At 42.0% G+C, this 24,325-nt stretch overlaps 1 protein-coding gene across 2 annotated transcripts in view; it reads right to left on the reverse strand.

The window, feature by feature from the left end:
* Positions 1–6,441: 6,441 nt before the first annotated feature.
* The window catches only part of zeb2b (zinc finger E-box binding homeobox 2b), an 87,970-nt gene continuing 70,086 nt past the window's right edge, over positions 6,442–24,325 (reverse strand). Inside the window, exons 4-10 of one of the 2 annotated variants that reach the window (XM_053637282.1) lie at positions 21,919–21,987; positions 17,951–18,139; positions 16,750–16,964; positions 14,239–14,347; positions 11,875–13,862; positions 10,187–10,289; positions 6,442–8,638 (exon numbers count right to left, since the gene is read on the reverse strand). In XM_053637282.1, coding sequence (XP_053493257.1) covers positions 8,079–8,638; positions 10,187–10,289; positions 11,875–13,862; positions 14,239–14,347; positions 16,750–16,964; positions 17,951–18,139; positions 21,919–21,987 — 3,233 coding nt within the window. In that variant the 3' untranslated portion in view covers positions 6,442–8,078. Of the gene's footprint in view, positions 8,639–10,108; positions 10,290–11,874; positions 13,863–14,238; positions 14,348–16,749; positions 16,965–17,950; positions 18,140–21,918; positions 21,988–24,325 lie in introns of both variants that reach the window. The other variant, XM_053637281.1, reaches the window with a different exon arrangement.

Here is a 24,325-nt window from a genome sequence, read left to right on the forward strand (position 1 = left end):
GGGAGGAGTGAGGGCAAACCACAGCAGGCAGTGTGTTTTCTCCTCGGAGATGAACACATCCACTTCTGCTTGGCTGAACCTCCGCCGTACGGACTCCACCACCACTCCTCAGCCCCTTCCTCAATAGGATGTCTGCCCCCACATTCCGGTTGCTCGGAATATACATTGCACTAACTGACGTTCCCTCCACCTTGAGAAAAATTAGTTGTACCTGCCTGAAAAGGGGATGCAAACGTAACCCTCCCTGGTGGTTACATATATGAGACCACCGCTGTGTTGTCTGTCACAACTAACCAATGGTGACCTCTCAATTTAGGAAGAAAGAATTTCAGTGCAAGAAATATGACCTGCATCTCTAGGCTGTCTCTGGCTGGACAGCCATCTAAGACCGTGCCCCAGCCCGTGAGGGAGGTGTATGTCATTAACTTGTTGTGGTAAGGATTTAGTACACTGGAGTCACAAGGGAGTTGCATGGGACCCAGAATGGCATCCAGGCACTTTGTGAAGGTGTGAGGGGATAAAGCTAGCCCAAAGGCAAGAACCAGATATTGGTACGCGTTGCCCCAAACAAGAACCTCAGGAAATTCCTGTGATGGGACGATATTTCTATGTGGAAATATACGTCTTTTAGATCCATCATCACAAAACAGTCCTCGAGCTGAATCTGTGGAACGATAAGTTTGAGTGTCAGCATTTTGAACCTGTATGTCTGAAGAGTATGATTCAGATGACTCAGATCTAAAATTGCCTGCATATGCGCATCTTTTTTGTAGACCCGGAAATAAGGGCTGTATTTGCCTTAATTATTTGCCCTGTAAAATAAGGGCTTGTGCAGACCAGGAAATAAGGGCTTGTCCATACTTTGGACAAGATGCTGACGCTCAGACTTATCATGCCACAGATTCAGTTCGAGGACCGGCTTGTGACGATAGATCTAATAGACGCATATTACACATAGGAATATTGCCCACTCACAGGAAGTTCCTGAGGTTTGCGTTTGGAGACAACGCATACCAATATCGGGTTCTTCTCTTCGGGCAAGCTTTATCCCCTCGCACCTTCACAAAGTGCATGGATGCTGCTCTGGCTCCCTTGCGACTCCAGGGCATCTGTGTTCTAAACTGCCAGGATGACTGGTTAATTCTAGCATGATCCAGGGAAGTGGTGCTTCAACATCGAGATGTTGTTCTCGCGGACATGAGGAGCTTGGGGCTCAGATTGAACCTCAAGAAAAGTATGCTTTCCCCAGTGCAGAGGACAACCTTTCTAGGGGTTATATGGGATTCTAATGCTATGAGGGTATCTCCAACACGCATAGGTTCAATCCTATCAACATTGAGCAAGATAAAACTGGGTCTGGACATCCCCTCCAGTCTCTATGAGAGACTGTTCGGCCTTATGGCAGCAGCAGCCAATGTCATACCATTGGGCCTATTGCACATGAGACAGTTTCAGTGGTGGCTGAAAAGTCGGCGGTTTCGTCCAAGGACAAAACCTCTGAGAGTAATCAGTGTCACGCTGCGATGCCTAAGTGCTCTGAGTATTTGGAGGTGTCCCCAGTTTCTAGCCTCGGGTCACACTCTAGAGGCGACGGTAATGACAGACACCTCCCTTATGGGTTGGGGTGCAGTCTTAGATGGCTGTGCAGCTCATGGTCATTGGAACGGCTCTCATCTGGAGCGGCATATAAATCACCTAGAGATCAATTAAGAGGTCACCATGTGTTAGTTGTAACTAACAACACAGCGGTGGTCTCATATATCACCCACCAGGAAGAGATATGTTCATGCCCCCTCTTCAGGCAGGCGCAGCTAATTCTTCTCTGGGCAGAGGGAAGGTTCTTGTCAGTGAGTGCAATGCAGCCGGAATGTGGGGTAAACATCCTGTCGAGGCAGGAGCTGAGGCCCGGGGGTCAGAGGCTCCATCCACAAGTGATGGAGTCCATGTAGCGGAGGTTCAGCCAAGCAGAAGTGGATGTGTTCGCCTCCGAGGAGACAACACACTGCTCACTGTGGTTCGCCCTCACTCATTAGGGCTGGACACCATGGTGTACATGTGGTGAGGTCACATCTGTATGCTTTTCTAAAAAAGTATAAAAGTTCTAGCAAAAGTTTGCCAAGACCGTCTATGTCTGCTGCTAGTAGTACCTTATTGGCAAGCTCGAATATGGTACTCAGAGTTAATATCTGCTAGACAGCACTCCTTGTGAGATTCCCATATGCAGGGAATATCTGTTGTCTCAAGCCAGAGGGCTGATTTATCACCCTCGGCCGGAACTATGGAAACTGTGGGTCTGGCCCTTAAGGGACACCAGCTCATAGATTCTGGTCTCACAATTGAGGTTGTAAAGACCATGTTGAACACTAGAGCTCCATCCAGGAAATTATACGCACTCAAGTGGCGACTTTTTGTCTCGTGGTGTGAGGAACGTCAGCTAGACCAGTAAACTGCATAATAGCTACAGTCCTGGAGTTCTTACAAGGACGTTTCTCAGCGGGGTTGGCTCCTTCTCCAATCAGGATTTACATGGCCACCATTTCAGCCAGCCACGCCCCTGTTCATGGAGCCTCTGTGGGGCAACATCCTCTAACTTGCATGATGTCAAGCGGCTGAGGCCCATCTGCAGGTCACACATACCTTCTGGTACCTTTCTGTGGTCCTGGAAGGTCTGTAAGGGCCCCATTTGAGCCCTTAGAGTCAACCTCTGAGAAGCTTCTGACTCTAAAGGTAGCTCTTCTGCTGGCCCTGACATCTCTCAAGCAAGTAGATCTACAAGCTCGCTCTGTTGCCCCTTCCTGCCTTGACATTACTCCTAGATTAGCCAAGGCCTTCCTGTATCCCAGGCCTGATTATATTCCTAAAGTGCCTACATCTGCAGCCCAGCCTGTTGTGTTGCAGGCTTTCTGCTCTCCTCCAGTCCTCACACCAGAACAAGAGAGAATGCACCTGCTGTGTCCAGTAAGGGCTCTCTTACTTACATCCACTGCTCTGGCCAGCGGCGTAAGTCGCAGCAGGTGCTGGTCTGCTTTGGCGGCGACAGTAGGGGTGATGCTGTGTCGAAATAGCGCATCTCTAATTAAATAGTGGAAGCTATCTCTTCTATCTATCGCTTATGAGGCGTGCGGTCTCACTAAGCCTCTGGGCATAACGGCTCATTCCACAAGGGGGTCGCCTCCTCAAAGCCTTTGTCCAAAGGGGTATCCTTACAGGATGTGTGTGTTGCGGCAGGGTGGTCTACGCCACACACATTCATTGGATATTCATTCCACCCCAGGCTTGAGTGTCTTGATGTGACCCTCAGGATTTGGTCTTTTTGAACAGGCCGTACCCTCGGGTACGTGGGTATTCTCATACCCGTAGCATTATGCTAAACACAACGTGGAGTTCCCTTTGAAAGGGTACGTCTGGGTTATGCATGTAACCCTGTTCCCTGAGAAGGTATCTTTGTCATACAAGGGCAGGCCTGTGAATTGCGTCTTCGTTTCAGATAATAGAGGCTGATGGTGCGGTTCACAGGTGTCATATATATATATATATATATATATATATATATATCACGCGACACGCTTAACATTGCCACATCACCTGATCATGGCAGGCATGATGTTACACAAGCTTCAGATGCCGGTTGCGTGCTAGGGCACTCCCATAGCCTCATGCTGAAAGCAACATCTTGTTCCCTTCTCAGGGAACAGGGTTACGTGCGTAACCCAGACGTTTTCCTTCAAGGAAATGATTTTGCGCTTTTTGGTTTCTCTGTAACGTGTTCGCTTATTGTCCTGAGGGAATGACTGCTACAACATTGTTCAACTTGTTTCATGGAAGTTCCACAACATGGAACTATAAACAGATAAAAAGTGTTGGATTTTAAGTGTTTCATGAATTGAAAATGACTAGTATTTGCAAATTCTTGAGGTACAGGAGGAATAACTTCAGGATGTGCTGTTATTGGAACTGTAACTCCATTACAGCACTACATCCATTGTTGATTATTTTCCTATAACAGTTGTCATTTTGAATTAATTTCAAGTTTTGAGGTTTGTGGGGGCATGGTGGCACACGTTTGCCTCACACCTTTGAGGGGGTTCAAATCCTGCCTCGGCCCTTTGTTTGCAGAATTTGCATGTTCTCCCCATGCTTTGGGGGTTTCCTCCAGGTACTCCAGTTTCCTCCCCCAGTCCAAAGACATGTGTTGTAGGCTGTTGGCATTTCCAATCATCCGCAGTGTGAGAATGTGTGTGCAATTGTGGATAGAGGTTCATTTTTCAGTTCTGTAAAAGTGTTTGTGATACTTGTTCATACTCTGCAGACGTGGCTAAAAAAATGGCAGAGTATTCCTTTAAATTGAACAGTGAAGCATTACGGCAGTGCTATATTGCTGTGCTACGTTTAAATATCTAAGATAACTGCCTAACTGCACATCTCTAGTGCTTCAGTAGTGTCGTAATGTTTTACAGCGCATTTAGTGATGCAATATGATTGAGGTAAATTCCTCGATGCAGGCTGTAGGTAAAGACTTCATCGGCCCTGTGTGGTACTGATTCGATTGTGGTCTAGCGGTGAGGCAGATTGATGGTTGTTTTTACACAGGAAGATTTAAGGAGCGCAACAAGAGCCATGTTTCCCAGTCTACATGTCAGAGAACACACGGTCGAGCCAATAGCAACATTAGGTCACCCTTTACTGAGAGAGAGAGAGAGAGAGAGAGATGGAAAAGTGTGTGTGTGTGTGTGTGTGTGTGTGTGTGTGTGTATGTGTGTGTGTGTGTGTGTGTGTGTGCATGTTTTTATATCTTGATGGGGACCAAAGGTTCCCTCAAAAATAGAAATGTCTGACAGTTTTGATTTTGTGTGGACATTTAGCCGGTCCCCATAAGGAAAACTTGTTTCTTTCTTTCTTAAAGAATAAAAAACTGCAGTTTATTATTTTTTTAAATGGGAAGATGTTAACAGTAGGGTATGATTTAGTGTGTGTGTGTGTGCGTGTGTGTGTGTTTGTGTGTGCGTGCGTGTGTGTGTGTGTGAGTGTCAGAGAGAGAGAGAGAGAGAGAGAGAGAGAGAGAGAATTAAGTTTTCCTAATGTGGACCAGCCAAATGTCTCCTGGGCATTGTAATATCTGTCTTTGCTTAATTTCTTTATTTCATTTCTTTCTTTCTTACGTTTTTAAAAATTAAAACTGCAGCTATGTCAGTGAAAGGTCCTCATAAGGATAGCATGACAAATGTGCATATATGTGTGTGTGTGCGTGTGTGTTGTGAGTCCTAAAGAAAATGTGCAAATCTTATTGAGCTGCAGGCAGTGAATCATCCGAAGAGAACGAGTCCAAACATACCACAAAGCTGGCCAGTGTCGCACTCTCTCTCTCTCTCTCTCTCTCTCTCTCGCTCACTCTCTCTTGCACACACACACACACACACGCACACACACAAACACACACATATATACATACCACACAAGGTGGTTCATATAAGCATTTGCACTCCTATTAGAACCCTAAACTGACATTGCAGACTTTTTAAAAAGATGTTAAAATCTGACCCTGGCAGATGTTGTCTTACCTGGGACAGCTGTGTGCAAAGGCCACAGTCACTCCTATTACATCAGGAAGCGTGAACCTCAATCCACCAGGCTGGGTCTCACACTCAGCATGGAGTTAATGCCGCATTGTCTAGGAGCACATTATAAAACCAAGAGGCACAAATGGAAATTCCAGAGCGCTCCAAAAAAACAATGGCTGCATGATGTCACTCCGGCTGGCACTTCGACAAACAGAGAGAAAAAAAAAACTGGAGCTCTCGGCTTCTTAATAAAAAACATAAACCGAGGCTTGATGAAAACTGTGACATTGCAGCTTGGAAAACGGAGCATTCGTGATTAAAATAAGCACCTCATATATCTCACAGCATCTTGTGTGTGTGTGTGTGTGTGTGTGAGAGAGAGAGAGAGAGAGAGAGAGAGAGAGAAAGCGATAAGTGGACTGAGATCAGGTAAAAGAGTGCTTCCAGTGTGTATCATTGCACAGTTTAGTTTCTGTCTCGCTACTTTCATCAGCTTCTTTTCATGTGTTCTTTATTATGCATCTCCTGCAAGATGCTTCTTTTCTCCTTTCTCCTGCAATTCATCAGTTTCTTTCATTCATTCCTTCTCACTTCCTTTCTTTCATATAAAGGTCATTTTAGACCTAATCCACAAAAATTAAATACGTGATTCTCCTATTAACAGCTTTTGATTTTTAAATACATTTTTCAGAATACTCTTTATTCCGAAATAAACAGTATTTAGAATTTTCTTTAATTTAGTATTTATCGAATCATAGACCCCTTAGTACATGTAATGTATTTTTGAATAATAAAAAAGTAATATAAAATTAACAAAACATTATTGTATGATGCAGCAGCTACATAAAATATCCTACATAATTATCACCAATAATGATATATAGTTAATTATTTTGTCTTAGTTTTTGAAGACAAAATAAAGACACGATTAACGTATATTTACAAATATAGTAAAGCAATAAAGATGCCATGCCACATCTTTTAATTTGGCTACGTTTATTCGAGCATGGTCATTTCCAAGAGGAATTACAAATTAAAAATTCAATAATACTTTTACAAAGACATTTGAGGAAAGATTCTTTTTTTTCTCTCATGGTATAATACATTGTATTTATTTTAACAGTCCCTCTTCATTTTTTTATTTAAAAAAAAGAAAAACAAGATGAAGAAAGTGGAATATTTTTTTTTTTCTCAGTCGAAAATACAGTGTTTCACAATATTGTATAAAAAGTTCCCAAATTTGGAATTTTTCCAGTAAACTGGAAAAAGAAAAAGAAAAAAAAAAACAAGAAAAGAAAGAAGCTGAAAATTCGCATTTCACAATTAATGTCTCAAAACACAATAAATGCTCTCTTTACGTAAAATTTGCCCAAGTGATCATGTTTCATTTTTACTAAAATATATCTATATATTGAAGAACTATAATACTGTACACTACAGTATGAAATAAATAAAATTAGGAAATACAAAATGGGCCACATAAATAAAATGTTATTTAAACTGACATAATAAAATGAATCAATTTCTTTTGTTGGAGAGAAATGGTTTGGCGTAATACTGATAAAAAAATTTTTAAAAGAAACTGAAAATTGCACAAACATGATGTAAACTAAAAAATGAGTGCCTACTCTGCTAATACTGAGGAGGAGGAGGAGGAGGAGGAGGAGGAGAAATCTTCATCTGAACACTGATGCTGGTGCGAGCAACACCACATCCATCCTCCTTTAACACTGTACAAGGATGGCACTTGTAGAAACACACAGATTAAAAGGTTTGCATATAAGGCTTTGTTTTTTTTTTCTTCTTAATCTTCTCTTAATACAAAAGAAAACGACTTTACAAAGGCTTTCTCCTTCATCAGTGCCTTCTTCCTTCATCTGTCTCCACTCTGGACCGTTTCACTTGCTCTACACAGTCTGTTTAAGACTTCAAAAAACCCCGAACCGGTATCGATTTAAGTTCCTTCATGTCGAGTAAAAATTGTGGAGGCCTAAAAACATGTGGCTAGCTGAGAAAACACCGGGGTGAAGGACGGCAAAGGGCACAGTGGGAGCGAGAGAATTCATAATACTGACAACCTGCAGCAAACACGCTGCAGCCTCTTCTTTTTTTTTCTTCAACACTATAAATATACATAGGCAATACTTTTTTATTATTTTTGTAGTGATTATAGAAGCAGAGTGCAATTTTTTTTGTACAAGTTACTAGTTTTGTGCTATAAATACTATGGAACACAGGTTTTTTTTTTAAAGATGGTAGCACCACACATAGTTTTTAGGCCTTAATACTGTACATTAAAAAAAAAAAAAAAAAACATATTTAATTTGTTTCATTTTTGCATAATGCAGCTTCTCACCCGTTTCCCCCTCCCCTCCCTGACTGGATTCCTTCTTCTTTTTTTTTTATCAGTCTGGCACAAATCCAGAAGCACGTCTGTTGAGGTGGCCACCAAAGAAAAAAGTCAACTGAAAATGAAAAGACGTGGAGGGGCAGCTTATAGAACACAACACAGTAGTCTTATTAGACACCATCCTCAGGGTTGTCCTCGTGGTCCGATTTGGTTTTGCCATCCAGCGAGCTGTCATCCATCGAGTGCTCGCCATTCTCCTCTTCATCCCGCGCTGTGTCCAGGTCCGTGTCTACACTCTTGTTCTCGCTCTCCTCTTCTTCTTCCTCCTCAAACTCGTCCTCCCTGCGCCCCAGCTTGCCATAGGTTCTGTCCGGCTCTTTGGTGCCGCCGTTGATGCCGTCGCGCAGGATGGGATCACGCTCTTGGTGCTCGGGGTATCCGGGAGACGTCAAGCCCTGAAGAAAGGCCCGGTTCATGAGGAGCTCGCTGGGTTCCAGGCGCCCTTTGTCACGCGCCTCTCTCTCAGCCGCCTCGCGTTCCTCGGCCTCCCGTTTGCAGTAGGAGTAGCGGTGGTTCATATGCTGCGAATACGAGCCCGAATGTGAGAAGCGTTTGCCGCACTTGTCGCACTGATATGGCTTCTCGCCCGAGTGCAGGCGCGAGTGCTCAATCAGGTGGTGCTTGTGCTTGAACGCCTTCTTGCAGATCTGGCACTGGTGTGGCCTTTTACCTGCGGAGACACACAACGACAACACAGAGTTTTAGTCCAAATTTGTACCTCAGAGACTATAAACACAATGTAGTACTTAATAATGATGTGGAAAAGGATGAAAACAAATGACTGTGATGGAAAAATTAACAAATGTAACTTTATATATATATATATATATATATGTTATGAAGTGCTTGCATGTTTGTCTACTCTGGTTTCAATTCTGGTTGCACACACACACAGACACACACCAGCACGATCAGTGCGAGTGTTTGTAAGTTTACTTTCTGAAATTCCCTCCTAGAGGTGAAGCATGAGAGAGCGGAAACACACACACTTTGGGGTTTTTCAGCAGAAGAGCCTCGCTGCCAGAAATGCAACATAAATAAACCGGCGCAAAACCAAACAAACACGCCGACCGCTGCAAAGGAACAAACAAATAAAAGCTGAAATTGAACTGCAGTCTCCTACAGTGGCTCTGCGCCACACATGGTGATGCAGATTGGTAGAGCAATCCGGTTGTTTTTTTTGGTTTTTTTCTGTGACTGGGAATTTGGAATGCTATAGGATGCAGTGGGAAAGCAGACGGTCTAAGGCTATTGATGGGGTGAGAATTCATGACATCATAGAGATTAAATTAACCAAAACTCAGGGAGAGACAGGAAAAGCCAGAGTATATATCCATCCCCCAAACCTTCCTCTGTTCTAAACATTTGGATTTAGACCAACTGAGCACATTCAGGTCGTATGTTTGACACAGCTCACACACACGCTCTTCTTTGGCATTTCACTGGACCTAGGATAGCACTCGTGAAGTGGCGCACTTGAACGCACACATCCAGCCAATCATTGACCGCAAATAGCACAGGAATGCTGCGTACCAATATGCCGTACACCTCCGAGAAAGAGGGAGATGGTATTCTTGCCAGCAGATTCCTCAACCAGTATAGCGTGATGCAATCAAGTGAAAGAATAGAGGCATGGAGAAATAGAGGCCTTGCTTTTCTTACTCCAGCACTCTGATGTATAATATACGATTGAGCCAATTAAAAAGACTAGGAGTATTACAGATAAAGGTTAAAGATCATCTCTGTTTGATGTGGTGTACGTTTGTCTGAAATAGCTGGTGGAATGCCAAAGGAGAGTTATGCAAATATTATAAGTAGAATTTAACTGGGTCAATTGAATGAGTAAGAAAACAAGGATTTTTTTTTTTTTTAATTCTGTCTATTTACTAATCTTATTATTTTCCTCACATTCAACTTCTCTCACCCTGTCAATAGGAAAGAAATGTTAGTTTTCCATTCACATCCAACTAAAAAAAAAGTGAACAAAGAAACTGAACTCGGAAACGAAAAATAAGCAGGGGAGAAAAGAAAAAAAAAAGAAAGAACTACTAAGAGGAAAAAACAGGGGGAGGGTTTAATTAGACAAACAGGAAGTAAAAAATAAGCATGGGGTAAAATAAGTGTCTGGAACAGTATGTACCTGTGTGCTCATATTTGTGTCTTAGGAGGGAACTGCTCTTCTGGAATGTTTTGTCGCAAAGGTCACACGCGTACATACCACTTTCTGTTTTCTTAATCTTCTTCCGGGACAGACAGGCGTCTGAGTCTGTCATGTCATCCAGGCTGGAGAGATAGTCTGGTGTGCCGTCAAGCAACTCCCCCTGGAAAACAGAGAGATTTACAATTTAGAAGGTTTTTAATTCTATCCCGTGGTGATAATACTGCCTTTATATGAGTATATTTAAATATCAAACAAACAAAAATGTGATCTGAACCACTTTTATTATTTCCTTGCATGATTTTTTATTAATGAAACTGAAAAATCTCAGTCATGGATTCATTATGCAGCCTACATTTGCACTAGAGCCCATCTTCTAAATTAAACATTAAAATGTTTGTGACTAGAAAAATGCATAAAAAGGCCGGATATTACAAATGAGTTCTCTCTCCTTCTCTGCATACGCTTAATATCACCTTTCTCCATATATTTGCATTCAAATTTGGTTTAATTTTATACATGAAAGAGTGTTAATGCTATATTTATCTGCTCTTTCTTTACAGAGAAGATTACCCCGATAGGCTAAAACTTCAATTAATGAGGGAAAAAAAGTATTATTGCATTAGAGGGTCATAATAATAAGAGAAAGCCTTGGCAGGGCATATTGCCACAGTCTTCTAATTTCCAAGCGGTAATGATTAAATCAAGAGGTGCACTAAATGACCAAAATTGTGTAGCGCCGTTGCCCTCATTAAGAGTACTTGCTCCAGTCTGACAATGATTCTCAGACATGGCTATGCCGGGCTTTTTAAGAGAGCCGTGCTATCATTCCACAATCAATTTGAGCTAAATGCCCGTAGCTGTATTTTTTAAAATCTAATTTAATAACTTAGAATAGGAAACATTATTAATACTTTTTTATCAGAACGTTTCCCTCTATGTTAAACAGCCTTCAGCGCTGTGCTGTAATGAACACGGCGAGCGTGCATTATTAATCCACATGTTCAAACTCATTTTGGCTTTTCTCTCTTTAGAGATACAAAAGAAATGAGAGAATGGGGAGAAACAGAGATACAAAAAGATGGGAGAAGTGGCAGAGGAGGGGAAAAAAGACTGCTTGTGAAGTGAACACTAAGTCAGGGTCTTTGAGAGTCTTAAGGGTTCATTGTAAGTCATTAACTCTCACTTTCATGCCTGTTACTTGAGTCATCACACCTGAGAGGAGAAACATGGGGTGGATGACTGGAGGAGGTATATACACAAACACACACACACAAAGTAGACACACATCATGACAAAAACACACACACACACACACACACACACACACACACACAACAGGCACAGATGCAGCTTGACACAGCGAGGAGTGCTCGGAGCATCTGGCACGGCGACGCTTCCTGCCCTCATCCACTCAGACGCTAGACACTGGAGTCTGGTAACACAAGCCCTCCCTCGTCATGAACGCTAAAACTGCCATTCAGTGATAATGCTAATGACGCGTACTACAGGAGCTAGCAGTGCTACAGGCCACTGCACAGCTGTTTGTCTATTCTATCTCACTCTCTTGCCTCTCCAACATTTATCCCTCACTGTGCTCTTCCGATGCTGAAGGCGGCGGCAGGTGAGCACTTCTCTCTCACTCTAAGTACCTTTTAATTAGCAGCAGAAAGATCCAGAGTGCATTACAGGCATGCAGGCATTGAGCGGGAGGAAAAAAGAGATACAGGAACTTAAGGATTGTTTACCTGGAACCCTGGCTTCCGCTGGTACTTTCTCCGCTGCTGCATCTCAGCAAAGCTGGCAGCTCCTGCTGCGTAGGTGTAAGCCATGTGTGGCAGGAAGCCCATCTGGTCCAGTGTGGGGTAGGGCCTGAGACCTGGGAGACTGGCCTGAACTGGAGGCATGAAAGTGGCTGGAGGGAACGCACTTTGAGGAGGTAAGGAAGTGTACAGGGGTTTGGCAGAGAAAGGGTTAATGCCAAACATGGGGCTAGTGCTTTTCTCCAGGTTACCATTGGGGCTCCCAAACTCTTTCTTGGACAGGTATGCAAGATTGAGTGGCTCCTCCAGATGTTCCCGGGGTGATGTAATGGGGTTGTGGTCTAAGGGGACACTGCTGGGCTTGGGCCGGCTCTTGACAGAAAGCACGTGTTTGGGTTCTTTCATGAGCTTTGGTAGCGAGAGGTCCAGTGGCTCTGCCTGCAGGTCCTCGGACGTGAAGCTGTTGGGCGTGTAAGAGCTGCTGTGGGAGTTCTTGGACGAGGCATAGGACAGGTTCAGAGGCGATGGCGTGTTGCTCCTGGAGTGGTCCAACTTCTCACCAAGTTGCCTGGGGCCAGGGAAGTGGGGTGTTTTAGAAAGCCTGAGGGGGATGTCACAGTTGTTGATGTTATGTAGCTCAGGGGTGGCGGGCGATGTCATTCGGTCCATAGTTTTGACCAAAGATAGAGGGGAACGAGCATTCATGGAGTCCTTATTGGGCAGGTGGTTAGTAGCAGGCAGACCGATCTCCATATTGTTCCTATCTAATGGAGGTGTTCTGGAATTGGCATATTGGTATACCTTTCTCTGCTCAAACCACTCTTTCACAAATTCCTGAGGAAGGCCGACTGCTATCGAGATCTTCAGTAGTTCCTCTGAGTTGGGCTCCATGTTCATGGCAAAGTATGCTTTGAGCACTGACATGTGGTCCTTGTAAGGGTTGATGGGGCTAGTGATGCCCTTTTCAGAGATGATTGGAGAGAACAAATGGGCATGCTTCTCTGAGAACATACCCTGCTTGTTAGGCATAATGTTTTCATTGGGTTGCAGTACAGCTTTTATTTCTTCATTCATCTTACACAGGTACCTCTCATGCTGATGCAATGGAATGGGACCTGGGAAAGGTTCTTTGCAATACTGGCAAGAAAAGGATGTAAACATTAAGTTGTTCTCATGCATCTTCTCCTCTGTACCTAAATCTATTGTGTGATTCGACTTTTCCTTCTTGATATTGCTAATTTGTCTCTTAGAGTCTGTGGTCAAGCTCTGGAGGCAAGCTTTGGCTTCATTGACCTTCTCAAGTGTGTAGTCAATGATACTCTTGGTTGCGCCGTTGTGGCTGATGACTGGAAGACCTGTCTGGGGCCCCCCGGGTGATCCCAGCCCTGGCTTTTTCTCCTCAATTTGGGAGCCCAGCTCCTTCATGTAGGCCTTCAGCTTGGAAAGTTCCTCCGGCTTACAGTCCATCTTCTGCCGGCATACTGTGTTGTCTACAATCTGAAGCACCTTCTGCACTTCACTCAGGTTGTTCCCTAAAGATGGGTACCCAAGCATTTGTCCTTCTATGCTCATCCCTAAGTGCTGGAGGGGACTCTGGGAGTTGGGGGCACTTAGCGGGCTCCCTCCACTAAGCCCACCATTCAGGAAGGGGCCTGGTGTACCATAGCCATGTGAGGCCATCATCAGCTTATAGTCATTTATATCCAGTGGTTCCGATTTAATGTTGAGGTGATTGGACTGCTCATGGAGGCTGAGGGGCTTGCCATTTTCCAGCTTGTGTCTTAGCTGGCTGATGGCGGTGTTGGTTGGAGAGGAAGAGGCGGAGGTTGGAGAGGAGCCAGATTTCATGTTGTTCCTCATCCTGCCATTAACTGTGATCAGGCCAATACACTTCTTACTACTGATGTGAGAACTGTAGGAACCAGAGTGAGAGAAGCGCTTCTTACAGTTTGGGCATTCATACGGTTTTTCCCCTGAAAGGCAAACAGAAAACACATTATAATCCTGCATCTATATGTTGTGGTTATATTCCAGAAGTGCTGCATTGCATATGAATAATACATTCTTCCTAGAACAAAATCTAATAACAATCAATACTGGGCTAAAAAGAAAATCAAATATAACTGTTTTATATAATGATTAAAAAAATAAAGCATCTGGCATTCTGATTAAACTGTTCTCTTTTGAGTGAGATGGGCCAAAGCCAACAAAACAACAATTCATCCTTTGTTAGCAAGCAGAAGAAAACAACAACAGATATTGATTTTTGTACATCTTCTGAAGTACAGAACAATCTTAACTGGAGGTAATGAATATTCAAAGAGAGCGCATGGGCCCATTGCTACCCACCACTGTGGATCCGCAGGTGCTCCTTCAGATGGTGCTTGTATTTGAAGGCCTTGCCACATTCTGTGCATTTGAACTTGCGGTTGCCAGCTCCCTGGTTCAGCAGTTGGTGCTGGGGAAGAGAGGGTATTTACATGAGCTCCTCACAAACAGAACAGAGGAAGAGTTTGGTACATAACCACAATCGGCGCATAACACAACATGCCAAATGGCTCACGTTGTAATGCAGCATCTTGCTTTTCTTGCAGCTTCACTGAGCCAGCACGAGTGTGGCCATGATAATAGGAACTACATACCTTTTAATTTCCTGACTTGTGTGCCAGCAAAGCATGGCTTTAGAATCTGGCAGTGCCGAGTAATAAATAAAAGGCTCCTTTTTTAAAAGAGTTTTCCCCTCATTAGAGAAGGCAATCTATTCCACTTTAATTAATTTGGGATAATCACTCGGACGAGATCCTGCATATTTAACGAAGCCTTCTATCAATGTACCTGAAAATAAAGTTAATTATTCAAAAAAGGTGGGCTTGGGTAAATGTTACAGTTTGATAATTGGAACTGTATTTCCAGGACGTCTAAACTCTTTAATAATACGTGAGTACAGCACGTAGGTCGTTCCATTCAAAAGATAAAACATCAGCACTGCACCAATTTGCAATTCAAAACGGGGCCCCGTGGAAGAAAAAAAATCTTAATATAATAGTGATAACAACAACAACAATACGGCGTGTAAGTGTGGGGAAGCAGTGGCACACCAGGCGTGCACAATTAATTCTGAGTGGGAGGTGAATATGTTAAATGGCTGGGATAACACAAAGAGTATGCAAGCGGTGACGAGAGGAGCCGCCCATGATCTGCTCTGACAACTGGGCTCGCATTCCGGCAGGAGACAGATGGCGTAAAGGCAGGACACAGTGAGGATTGTTCAAACAGCAGCAACCTTCCGAGATCAAGCGGGGAGCCAAGCGGCTCTGCGCCAGGGAGGTACCCCACTACTCGCTTGTATGTTGCTGAGTTGCATAAACAAACAGCAACAGCTGCTTTACCCCCCCGAACACCACCACTACCAACCACCACCACTACCCCCAATGCTTTCTCCTCTTATGAACACCCCATGAGGATGGAGGTAGGGTTTAGCCGTGCCACCATTAACATGATCCTTTTGCTTCAATTGTGAATGGCAGCACCGAATGAGGGGGCTTTTTCAGCCCCATGTGACGTGTTAGCCATGTTGTGGGCGGAGGACCTGACTGAGTATTTGGCTGACAGTGAGTAACTCCGCATGCTGTATGATTTGGCAAGACTGGATAGCGTTCTTACTGTAAATTAGTGGAGAAAATTGGGGAAAACCCTCGTAAAGCTCAAACACAGTGTGACTCATGTGACTCGTGTTGTTCTTGAGTTAGTCATGAAGTGTGTATTTGTTTGTGATAAATAAAGAAATGCGAGATGGCGGGGGGAGGAGTGGCCATAAAATGACTAAACAGGAAATCAGAGGGTGTAGAAACCCTCAAAAGCAGCTGTCAATCAAGCCAGTGCATTTGGACTACACTGATTTCAACACTATCAGATTTTAGCATAATGTCAAAAAATGAAGTGGGACCAGGGGGACCGTTTAACAGGAAAGTCTTTCTATGTGAAGGAAGTACGCAAACAAAAAAACAATAAATAGGAAGTAATTTGTGGATTAGCAGGGTACACGAGGAGAATGGGCCATCTGCTCGTGTTTTGAGCAGACTGGGGAAGGCAGGTGAGCAAGCTGCCAGTCCACATTGTATTAAATCACTCCGTTAGAGCTGGAACATTATCTCACACAGATGAAAGACAACTGCAACGTGCTGCATGAGCCGAATAGCAAACAATTAAATGGAGGATTTTGATGCGCCGCTTCATCTGAGGATCGTTTGCCGTGATTCTGCAACTGAACCAGGAGAACGACACGCTTGTACACTGAATAACTGAACAAATAATTTTACTCTACCTGCCATTAAAGCCGTTGTTTGTATTTCCAAAAATGTAGACCATGCTACCTAATTGGCCGATGCGCTGATTCTTAAAGAACATTAACAAAAAAAGGGAGTAAATTTAAAGTGCAGATGAAATTTCTAAATTGGAAATTAAAACAATCATTCGATCGTGAACATAAGACTGCAGAATCATATGAGCAGGCCATCAAAAAGCCATTTAGGCCTCTATTAAGGCTATTACCAGTAAAAGATCTGCATCTTCAAAATGCCATGAAAAATTAATAACGGTCGCCAATCAAAATGATCTCTTTTCTTCATGGGAATACAGCACATTAGAAATAATGTATAAAGTCAGGGGCCGTATATATGTGTAGCAGGGAGAGCGTGAGAGAGAGAGTTAATGAAAGGCTGGCAAATTGAGAGGGTGCAAGATAGAAGAGCAGAGCTGGCAGCAGAATGAGAAAGAGAGACAGAGAGAGCGGATAAGAGAGAGAGAGAGCACATGAGCGAAATACAGTAAGGGAGGGAGGGCAGGGCATGTGACGCTCACCTGATCTCGTCCAGGCTTGTGCGTGGCCATATGCCTTTCCAGCTGAGTGCGGTAAGCAAAGGAGTAGTTGCACAGAGGGCAGGCGAAGTTCTCCTCGTTCTTCTCGTGCCGGTACTTGATGTGTTCCTTCAGAGAAGTCAAGCGCTTGTAACCCCGGTCACAGTAGGGGCAGGTCAACAGTTGGGCAAAAGCATCTGGAGTTCCAGGTGGCAGGTCTGTGGCAGAGAGAAGGAACAAGGGAATGAGAGAGAGAGCGAGTGAGTGAAGGAGGGAGGAAGGATGGGAAGGGGCAGTGGGCCAAAAGGTCAGCAAATCAATGGCAGCTAATTGGCGCTATGCCCAGACTGGTATGGGAGGTATCTCTACAATCTGCTATACTGAGTGCCATCGTCAGGCCTGGCACTGGGAACCCTACACACACACACACACACACACACACACACACACACTAATATGTACACAAACCAATGCATGAGCACATATACTTGAATGCACACAGTTTGTAGAACATTGCACATAGATATAGATTGAAAAAGAGGGAAAGAATATATAAATAAAATTAATAAATATTAATAATAATAAAATTACTATTTCTAATAATAATGATGATTAGAATGATGTATTTCTATATTTATCGTTATACTAAATAAATTAGTTAATAAATAATGCATTAGAAGCAATAATTAAAAAACACATTTTCAAAAGATAATAATAATAATAATAATAATAATACATAAATATTAGGCATAGATGATGAGGCAAAAATGTAACCTCATGATACCTGAAGAGATTTAATATTAAGAGGATACAAGCCGTTAATTAATATTTTATATTAATTATTTAAGTGTAAGCAAAAGCAGGATGACATCATGCCATAAAGATACCAATTTTAAAGACTTGAATCATGTATCAGTATCAGTATCAATGAATCTGTTATATTATTTAAAGTGGATTGTTATATCGCAAAATACTCTCCGTTTTGACCCCATGAATGGCTCCAGTCTTGAGTAGCACGCCATTTTGGCTCCATCCAACTGGTGGTCTTATCCATGTCTAATTTTCCCACTTTCCTCATGAGTGAGGTATGTGTGTCCAGGCTGGTGCAATTTTCCCTGAGGATAGGGATCTGATTTCAACGCCCTAACAGCTGCACCTCTTTCAGAAGGTAAACACTTGGGTATGTGGGGTGGCACGTCCTTACCATTCTCCTCATGCCCGGGGCCCTCGGGTGTGCCCAGCCGGGCAATCTCTTCCGGAGCCTCAGGGTAGATGATGGCTGTGTCGGCGCGCTGCAGATACTCAGCGATGCTAACCACATGGCTCTCGCTGTCGGCCATCTTCCTTTTAGAGAAGAACTCCTCGAACTCAGCTGTGCAGTCCATTCTCTTCACTTTATAAAGAAACAGATAAAAAGAAGGACAGTTGGAATTAGTATTAAAAAAAATTGTGTTCTTAAGTGTATGTGAAAAATTAAGGGAACCGGTAACATGTCCTAGATGTAATAAAACAGCTGAACAAAAAACAAACATTAAAGTACTAGTTGCAAGGGATACGTCTAAATTACAGCCTTATCTTGTCAACTAATGGCCACTAAAATAAGAAATATGGCTTAATCTAGTGGGAATGCCATCTGAATTGTGGAAAAAGGCTTTTAACGATAAACTCTTTTTTCCCTGTGCTTTAAATGTATTAGGTGCCGTGCGATGAGGGAAGCTCAGGGAGGAAATGATGTTTGCTACATTACTTCTGATTTCCCTAATCAAACTCCTAACAAGACAGCTTCTGAAAAATTACACTTCAAATTACAGGAAGTTACGATATCGAGATACAAAGAGGATGTTTCATCAGGGTGTGCTTTTTCCAGGCGTCCTAAATTCTGCAGTGTGATTAAATGGATTGTTAAATAAAATGGTGAAAAATATGCAGTGCCCTACACTAATATTGGCACCCTTGGTAAATATGAGCAAAGAAGGCTGTGAAAATGTGTCTTTGTTTAAACTTTTGATCCTTTGTTTAAAAAAATCACAAAATACTCTGCTATCATAGATATCAAACAACACAGGTTTATCCCAAAAAATGTCTTTGTTAAATATAGGTGTGCAGCAATTATAGGCACCCCTATGAATTGATATGAGAAATATATATTTGAAGTATATTCCCATTGATACTTAATTTTTTTTAGCACACCTGGGTGACTAAGAACAGGAAATTGTTCAACCATGACTTCCTGTTTCACAGGGGTATAAATATGAGGTAGCACATAGGACAAATTCCCTTAGTCATTCATAACAATGTTAAGACCAAGGAATATAGCTGTGATGTGCAGCAAAAGGTTGTTGAGCTACACAAAATGGGAAGTGGCTATAAGAAAATAACACAAGCATTGAAAATGCCCATTTCCACCATCAGGGCAATAATTAAGGAGTTCCAGTCAACTGGGAATGTTATAAATCAACGGTAAATTGAACGCATGTCTATATTGTCTCAACACACTGTGAAGAGGATGGTTCGAGTGGCCAGAAAATATCCAAGGATCACAGCAGGAGAATTGCAGAAGTTAGTTGTGTCTTGGGGTCAGAAAGTCTCCAAAACTATAATTGAAGTCACCTACATCACCACAAGTTGTTTGGAAGGGTTTCAAGAAAAAAGCCTCTACTCTCATCCAAAAACAAAATCAATCATCTTCAGTTTGCCAGACACTACTGGAACTTCAAATGGGATTGGGTTCTATGGTCAGATGAAACCAAAATGAAACTTTTTGGCAATAAAGACCAGAGGTGGTTTTGGCGCACACAGAGAGGTAGCCATATGGAAAAGTACCTCATGCCCACGGTTAAATATGGTGGTGGCTCTTTAATGTTTTGGGGCTGTTTTTCTGCCAGAGGACCTGAACATTTTGTTAGGATACATGGCATCATAGACTCTATCAAATATCAACAGATATTAAATGAAAACCTGACTGCCTCTTTCAGAAAGCTTAAAATGGACATGGTTGGATCTTCCAGCAGGACAATGATCCAAAACATTCACCAAAATCAACACAAAAATGATTTACTGACCACAAAATCAAGATCCTGCCATGACCATCCCAGTCCCCTGACTGAAACCCATAGAAAACCTGTGTGGTGAACTGAAGAGGAGAGTCCACCAGCAGGGAACTCGAAATATGAAGGATCTGGAGAGATTCTGTATGCAGGAATGGTCTCAGATCCCTTGCCATGTATTCTCCAACCTCATCAGGCATTATAGGAAAAGACTCAGAGCTGTTATCTTGGCAAAGGGAAGTAGCACAATGTATTGACTAAAAGGGTGCCAATAATTGTTGCACACCTATATTTAACAAAGTATATATATATATATATATATATATATATATATATATATATATATATATGTGCTTTTTTTTTCTTTTTGATAAACCTGTGTTTTGTTTGCAATTGTTTAATATCCATGAGAGAATTTTTTTAACAAAAGATAAAAAGATTAAACAATAAAGACAGTTTTTCATAGCCTTCTTTTCCTCATAATTACCAAGGGTACCAATATTAGTGGAGGGCACTGTAATATATATATATATATATATATATATATATATATATATATATATATACACCGACATGTCTCTGGAAACTGCTGAAAACTGCCAAGTTTCCTTCGGCTCACTCCATTATTCATTATATTTGTATAGAGATTAGCGTCCGTGTCTCCTCGAGCCGTCTCATCTGTCAATTAGGCAGAATTCTATGGAGAAGGTGACGGAGCGCTCGGAGATTTTATTAGCCACCTTTTTAATTAGGCCATGCCGAAGTGAAAGGTAAACTGTGTACGGAGATTTGTCAGACAGTAAACATTTTATGGTCTAATTTGCTAAAAGGTCAAGGTAGTGGACTGTGTCGATGTCAAAAATGTCTCGAAAATGTCAAAGTGCCAATGGACCTTTTGCGTTCCCTCTTCAGATCCGAGGAACTGGAGTGTGTAAAACGAAGCCTTCGTTATCAAGAAGGAACCTACACTGTGGTGTGTGCAGTATAATTAAAATAAACACACACACACACACACACACACACACACACACCTAAGCCTTGCTTATGTGATTCCCGTCTTGCCAGCAATGAGCTAAACGTGAATGAACAAATGATGAAGCCAGCTTTGAAGAGGATATGATCTGAATAAATTGGGTTTTGCACTCAAATTCAATTTATAGACAGGAATAAGATTTGGAAAAGTTGCTGCACTAGGTTAAAGCACTAACTAATGCTCCTCCACGTTTCCCTCCGCAAGCTCTTCGTCTTTGGCTCTATAACTATTCGGTTCGGAGTTCAGAAGCAAAATACTTGTAATTCATGAGTGGATTTCCAAAAAACAGCCCAGCATGGGCTGCTCTGCTTTCCACAAGGTTAACATCATAAATGGAAACCTTTATTAAAATTCCATTTCCACACTGAAGAGTTTCCCGGTTTTGTCCAGAGCCAGGGCTGTGGTTAGCACTGGCAGAGTTCAAGACATGAGGAAGAATTCACATTTTTTTAAATAGTGCTCAATCACTCGGCCGGCGCCATGGCCAATCAGAGTGCCTTGGTGATGTGATGGAGGCAAGAGATAATGTTCAAGGAAGGATTGTGGGTGTTGGGTTTGATGTGGGCACTAACAGGAAAATAACATTCATTTCATGTCATCATAAGGTTTTTGCATGTGATTACAAGAAAAAATTATTATTTATGTTAGAATGTAACAGGTGAACGTAAATTTAATTAATTTGATTGAAATAACACAAATGAATCAGGCAGGGGGGAAATCACATGTGAAAATAAATGAATCGTGATAAAATCACTTGAAAACAAAATAAATCATTGAAAAACAATATGAATCGAGTAAAAAATCTTTTGAAAATAAATGAATGAATCATTTGGGGGGGGGGAAATCACATGAAAACAAATGAAGAAAAAAATCACATGTGAAAAGAAAAAAAATACATGGCAAGCAAATGAATCATATAAAAATGAATCATGTGGACAAAAAAAACACATGAAAATAAAAAATAACACATTCCCTAAATGTGAAAAATGTCTGAAAACCGTATGTGAATCATGTGATTATTCATATGGAAAAGTCATGTGACTTCTGTAAGGGGGTGTGTTTGCAACAACATTAGAAACATGTGAAACTTACCTGTACCATTCCCAATTGGCTGTAAAGTGGCATCAGGCACCATACTGTCAAAGTCATCCTTCAGTTCCTCTGTAGAGAGAAAAAGAGCGAGTCAAGGGACTGAGAGGAATGAAAAAGTGGTGTTTTTTTCTCTGGTCAGAAACAGAGACCAAGACAGAGATTTTACCACATGCAGCACAACAAGGAAAAAAGTCCACCTGAGCATACTGTATGGTACACAACAAATTTAACTCATTACATGACGCCTCGCCAATATCTTTAATGCATGCCATGTTGGACGAAGGGGCAGAACCTCAGGTAGGACGGACATAAATAAAACAGCCACATGAATAAACTGTCCCATAAACCCAACTCAGGGGATTTTTCTTGGCGAGGGTGAGGACAACAGCGCATTGTCAGAGTCCTGGAGACAATTAACTTAGGGAGTCCTTCTTCGGTCCTTCCGGTCTGGCGTTAGAAATTAAATCAAGGTATTTCCGAGAAGACGGAGGCTGTAATAAATATTGCCATGCCTTCCCTGGCCTCTCATGTGACCATTACGCATAGTGCTGAGCAGGAAAATACTGCTGGGTTATGGGGTTTTTTTTGTTAGTTTGTATGTTTGTTTGTTTTTATAATCAAAACCTGATATATGGATGATTAAGAAAGCAGGATATATTAATTGAAAAGTTTCATTTGCAAGTGTAGATCATTAATATATGAACGAAGCACAGAACTCAAGACAATGAATAAAAAAAATAAAATAAAAACTTATAGAAAGTTCTTATAAAATTATGGTTTTATAAAGCTACAAACAAACTGTTAATCAATTAGGGTTAATTTATTTAAAAAAAAAAAAACATTTTAAAACTTGCAGGACAGAATGTAAAAAGAATTAGGTGTTTGTGTAGTTTCTTAGAAGCTCAGAGAAATAGTGAAACGAAGAGAGCGAGCTAGAGAGAGAGAGAGAGAGAGAGAGAGAGAGAGAGAGAGAGAGAGAAAGTGAGCAAGAGACCTTACACTGTAATCTGTTACTGTAATAAATAGATAGATACTGTAAAAAGCATCACATACTGACATAGTCTTTCACATTTTATATAGCTTGGTAGCGAGATTAGTGCTGCATCTCAGGCTCGCCTACTTATACTATGTACTAATAGTATGTACATACTATTTTTGTGAAGAAAAAGTACATACATTTGAGTGTGTAGCAAAACAGTATGCAAGTACTGGGACATACTAACACATTGTGTAACGGAAGAGAACGTTCTTGCTTAGTTACCGTAAACAAACTCCTCACTGCATTTCAGCTTTTCTTCATTCATTATTTCTGATATAATTGATACATTTTGATACATTACATTTAGATTTATACATACTGAATGTTGAACTTTGCAAAAATACTAAAAACAAAAAAAATGCTTGAGCAATCTCAGCTTCAACATAGCCAGCAGTAGCAGCTATATTATTTATTTTTGCCCATGTTTATAGTTAACGTGACAAAGAGAAGTTGCTTTTTGATAACCATGCCATTAAGTTTGTTGTGTTTTATTTTATTAATTTTTATAGAGATTTTGGACACTGTCACATGACCAGCATCTACACACCTGTGGTCAGAAGGATATCCAGTCTTATGAATCAAAGGATATTAGCATTTGGACCTCCATTGGGACATATTAAAGAGATGACGCACCTTAAAATGTACAAAAATGATCCATAAGGTCTATTAAATAAGCTTTAAGGCCCAAATTACTTGTAGAAAATGCAGTATGTGCAGAATGAAGTTGCTAATGAAAATGACGAGAGGTCAGAGAGAACAGAGCTGTCCTCCAGCAGGAGGAAGACGTGGTCTATGTTATACCATCTCTCTGCACACACAAACACACACACACATACACACACACGCACACACACACACACGTCTCACGTTTATCTGGGCAGAAAGGTTTATAGTTGTCAGTGTGTGAGAGAGACCTGTGTGTCTGGCTCCTGTGTCTGAGAGGAATAAATCAGCACTGATCCATCAGGTCAGGAGAGACAGAAAAAGAGGGAGGAAAAGGCCAGTGTTCAGCTTCCCTCCGTGACCCCGGTGGTGTCGGCCGCCATTTCTCACCCCCGTCACCAAACACTCCCTACCTAACAGCACACGCTGTGTTTCTTTTCAAAACATTCCCCTTCTTTACGGCCGGTTAGTGCTGGAACCCTGCTCTGCAAAAACACACGGTTCCCTCGCTTTTGTTATTCTCCTGCAAAAAAAATAATAATCTCGGCCTGGCCCGAAAAGAAAAGCAAGAGAAGGTGAAGAGAGAGAAAAGAAAGAAAGAAAGTGCCAAAGAATGCAGGTGATTTATTTCAAAACAGGGCGGCTGAGATAATGATGTCACGCTTTCCAGCACACCGTGTGAAGTGCATTGTGGGATGGAAGAAT

This window comes from Ictalurus furcatus, chromosome 12 (genome assembly GCF_023375685.1).
Source record: "Ictalurus furcatus strain D&B chromosome 12, Billie_1.0, whole genome shotgun sequence".
In the NCBI taxonomy this organism is placed as follows: Eukaryota; Metazoa; Chordata; class Actinopteri; order Siluriformes; family Ictaluridae; genus Ictalurus; species Ictalurus furcatus.